The sequence below is a fragment of the Lygodium microphyllum genome, chromosome 10 (genome assembly GCF_053477565.2).
Source record: "Lygodium microphyllum isolate KBCC chromosome 10, Lygodium_microphyllum_v1.1.10, whole genome shotgun sequence".
NCBI lineage: Eukaryota > Viridiplantae > Streptophyta > Polypodiopsida > Schizaeales > Lygodiaceae > Lygodium > Lygodium microphyllum.
In genome coordinates, this window is record NC_141144.1 from 79007909 (window position 1) to 79012565 (window position 4657).

The following is a 4657-nucleotide window of genomic DNA, read 5'->3' on the forward strand; positions in this document are numbered from 1 at the left end:
AAAATTATAGAGAGATGAAATATAAAATTTAAGAGAGAGAGAGAGAGGGGAAAAGAAAAAAATAAAAGAGAGGAGAGAGGGGGGAAAGAGATAGAGAGAAGAAAGTGAGAGAGAAAGAAGAAGAAGAAGAAGAGAAAGAATTTAAACATAGAGAGAAAATTTAAAAGAAAGAGAAAAGAGGGAGGGAGGGAGAGACAAGGGGAACAAAGAGAAAGAGAATTATAGAAAGAGGAAATATAAAATTTAAGAAAGAGAGAGAGAAAGAAAAATAAAAGAAAAGAGAGACAAAGAGAAGAAAATGTGTGAGAGAGAGAGAGAGAATAAGATGAAAAAAAGAAAGAATTTAAACACAGTGAGAGAATCATAGAGAGAGGAAAGATAAAATTTAAAATAAAGAAAGAAAATTATACAGAGATGAAATATAAAATTTAAGAGAGAGAGGAAAAGAAAAAAAGAAAAGAGAGGAGAGGGGGGAAGAGATAGAGAGAAGAAAATGAGAGAGAAAATAAGAAGAGAAAGAATTTGAACACAAAGAGAGAATTATAGAGAGATAAAATTTAAAGGAAAGAGAAAATAAAAAAATTTAAATAGATAAAAAAAGAAAAAAAGATGAGAGAGAAGGAAAACAGAGGAGAGAGGAGAGAAGGAAAAGAGAGAAAGAAAGAGAGATAAGAAGAAAAAGAAAAAGAAAGAGGAAGCGCGATGGGGAAAAAGAAAAAAGAGTAAAGTATTTTTAAGATTTAAATATTTTTTGAGAAAGAGAGGAAGGGAGAAAGAAGAAGGAGAGAGGGGGAAAAGAAAGAGAGAGAGAATATATAGTTTAAAAGAGAAAAGGAGAGAAGAAAAAGATAAAATTTAAAAGAGAGCGAGGGAGAGAAGAAAAAATAAAAATAAAGAGAAAGGAAAAGAAAAGAGAGAATTATATATAGGAAAAAGATAAAATTTACATATTTAAGAGAGACTGAGGGGGAGAGGAAAGACAGTGAAAGAAAAAGAAGAAGAAGAAGAAGGAGAGAGAGAGAGAGAGAGAGAGAGAGAGAACATATAGAGAGAATTATAAATTGAGAAAAGATAAAATAGAGGAGGAAGAGAGAAGGAAAAGAGAGAAGAAAAGCGCAAAGAGAAGAAAATGAGAGAGAGAGAGAGAGAGAGAAAAGAAAAATTTTAAAAAGAAAATGAAGAGAGAGAGAGAGAGAATAATAAGAAAAAAAAGGAAAAAAGAGAGGGAGAGAGAGGGAAGAGAATAAAGAGAGAGAAAGAGAGAAAAAAACGGGGAGAGAAAAAAAGGAGAGAGAGAGAATCATGAGGAGAAAAATAAACTAAAATATCTTACTACTATATTATTTTAGCTATAGGTTCGGAAAGCCCCGAACCTCTAGAGGGCTTCTCGAACCTACCCCCTTTTTCAAACCTCCCTCCCTTTCCCCTCCCCTCTTTCTCACGTGTAATATCTTATTTTCTCTTTCCCCTCCCCTTTTTATTAAAATCTCCCCTCTCTCCCCCTCTTTTTTAAATTAAAACCCCCTCCTCTCTCTCTCTCTCACACATACTTATAATCTCTCTCTTTCTTCCCCCCTCCCTTTTTAATTAAATTCCTTCCCCCTTCCCCCTCTCTCTCTCATGTGTAGGGCCTAGGTTCTCTCTCTCTCTCTCTCTCTCTCTCTCTCTCTCCTTATTTTAATTAAACAAACAGTTTACGTTTAAAAGTTTAATCTAAGAGCTCTCTCTTTATTTTAATTAAACGAAAAGTTTACATTTAAAAGTTTAATCTAAGAGAGAGAGAGAGAGAGAGAGAGAGAGAGAGAAATATACAAAGAGCAAAAAAGAAAGAAGAGAAGAGAGAGGGGGAACAGAGAGAAAGAGAATTATAGAGAGAGGAAATATAAAATGTGAGAGAGAGAGAGAAAGAAAAGAGGGGAAAGAGAAACAAAGAGAAGAAAATGAGAGAGAGAAAGAGAAAATAAGAAGAAGAGAAAGAATTTGAACACAGTGGGAATTATAGAGAGATGCCGAAAAATAAAATTTAAATGAAAGAAAGAGAATTATAGAGAGATGAAATATAAAATTTAAGAGAGAAAAGAAAAAAAGAGGAGAAGGGGAGAGAGAGATAGAGAGAAAATAAGAAGAAGAAAAAGAATTTGAACACAGAGAGAGAGAGTTATAGAGAGAAAATATAAATTTAAAAGAAGAAAATAAAAAATTAAAGAGAAAAAAAAGAAAAAATAACTACTTTCTTTTTAATTAAAATAAGAGAGAAATATACAAAGAGCAAAAAAGAAAGAAGATGAGAGGGAGGGAGAGAGGGGAAACAGAGAGAAAGAGAATCATAGAGAGAGGAATATAAAATTTAAGAGAGGAGAGAGAGGGAAAAGAAAAACGAAAAGAGAGGAGAAAGGGGGAGAGACATAGAGAAGAAAATGTGAGAGAGAAAGTAGAAAAGAGAGAATTTGAACACAGAGAGAATTATAGAGAGAAAATTTAAAAGAAATAGAAGAAAAAAATTTAAGGAGAGAAAAAAAGGAAAAAAGGGGAGTGAGAAGAGAGAGAGAGAGAGAGAGAGAGAGAAAGAGAGAGAGAGAGAGAATAATAATAATAATAAAAAGAAGAGAGAGGAAAAGGGATGGAGTTTTGAATTGTTTACTATATTGTATACTTGATCAAGATGGTTGTTTGCACCTCCATCCTTTCCAAGATTTCAAGCTTTTCTTTTCGGCAAGCTTTTACCCTTTAAATTTTTCGACCGCTTTGCTTACACGCACAACTCGTTTCATAAGAGTTGGAGGCTATCTACATTTCATGAAGTTGTAGTGTTTCCTTTGGGGAGCATTATCGTCAGGTGCAGGGGTATTCGATGTCGTTCTCTGTTTATAGAAGCGTATTAACACAAATTCACGTTCCAATCGTAAGAGATTAACCCGATTATTCAAAAGTAATTAACTGTGTCAGCCTTATGTGACTGCCGGAGGACGACGTCCATCGGGTAAAAACGAGAGATAAAGCCGTCAGTTACAGTCGTAAGGTAGGGCTAATGCAACTATGGGGGGGCTATCAGGCGCATATATGCTAACCATGATCCTGCGCTAGATACCACTCCATGGGACTGCAAGGATTTGCCAAAGACGACATGTCGACTCCCAATCAGCCCAAAAAGAATTTCATTAGAAGAACGTCTTTCGACTGATTCACAGCTCACATTAAAGCCATGTTACATGGCATTGTTAATGCTCCGGCGATGATTTTAGGCGGCAGTTCAAGGAAGAGAGCGATCATGTGGGGGCAAAATTCTGAAGTTTGAGTGTCTGGGTGGGGAGAAAGAGGATGGATGAGGAGTGGGGAAATTATGACGAGGCGACGACGGAAGGATGGATGGATGGATGGATGTGAGATGATGATCAGGGCTTGTGGACGAGGAAGCCGCTGACCTGTACCTGGCGCTTGCGGTCGAAGCCCAGCACGCGGATGAAGGCCTTGGGGTAGGCCTTGCGGCACTCCTGGATCTCGTTCAGCACCAGCGACGCGTCCGTGCACCCGAACATCGGCAGCTTCCACATCGTCCAGTACCGCCCGTCGTAGTACCCGCTCCCGTGGAAGTGCTCCCGGTACACGCTCCCCATCTGTTATTATACATATAATGAATATCGATGCAATCACCGCCACATGGAGAGACACAACCATCTACACACTTCTTCTTGTCACTGCCGGATTAGTTCTATGAACCCCGCAAGTGCACATCAATTCTCAACTCTGATATATTATGTATTCTTTTTAGCTTAGTTTTTCACGTACGTTGGAGAATTCCAGGCACGGGATCCAGCCCTTCTTGGTGATGTAGTCCACCTGCTTCGCCACCTGGTCACTGCTCAGTGCTGGCAGGTACGACAGCGTCTCGTATTTCTTGTTGTCGTACGGGGTCCACACCTGCCAGTCATACATATATATATTAACCTCCCATTACATGATCACTAATCCATTGACGCAGTCATTAATGTTAGATCACTCCATCCATTAATCCAATCAGCTGATCATCGCAAATGCAGGCAGAAATCCGAGACACAGAGAAAGAGAGAAAGAGTGAGAGAGAGAACCCTCCGTTCATCCCATCGATGCTCACCAGCATGCAGTGCAGCCGGCTCCCGTTCGACACAGCTCCCTTGGAAGCCAGCGACGCCACCTGCTGCCCAGAAAACGGGGCTGACCCATTCGTGCGCTTGAGGCCTGAGAAGCTGCTCGTGGAGAGTAGCTCCATGGAGGCGGACGCTGTTGCCATGACGACACAGAGCGCGAAAAACCTTCTGTCCTTCTTGTCACGCGAAAGCAGAGAAGGATTTGGCTTCCTTTCCTTTGCGCTGGTGCCCCGTTTATATTCCGATACCGAGAGCGCCTGTCACCACACGATAGCCTATCTCAACCTATCCTGAGTCCTGACCCTTCGTATTCCGTATCTCCACGTCATAGAATACTGACCACAGCCCCTTGGACCCTTCGTATAACACTGCTTTCTCCCACGGTGACCGGGGAGGGTTCATTTTTGAAGATTGCACAGCCCTTCCGGGCCATTATTGACATGCTGGAGAATCCCAAAATATTGCAAGCAATGCATTTGAAAGACAAAGTAGAAGGGCAAAATTTCCCTAGCTTTGCATTGGAAGGGTACTTT

At 39.8% G+C, this 4657-nt stretch overlaps 1 protein-coding gene across 1 annotated transcript; it reads right to left on the bottom strand.

Annotated features, from left to right (window-relative positions):
- Positions 1-3140: 3140 nt before the first annotated feature.
- LOC148030203 (ribulose bisphosphate carboxylase small subunit, chloroplastic-like) lies at positions 3141-4340 on the bottom strand. Its single transcript, XM_087686468.1, has 3 exons — positions 4112-4340; positions 3787-3918; positions 3141-3614 (listed from the first exon to the last, which is right to left on the bottom strand). The coding sequence occupies exons 1-3, from the start codon at positions 4265-4267 to the stop codon at positions 3393-3395; spliced, it is 510 nt and encodes a 169-aa protein (XP_087542594.1). The 5' UTR covers positions 4268-4340; the 3' UTR covers positions 3141-3392.
- Positions 4341-4657: the final 317 nt, after the last annotated feature.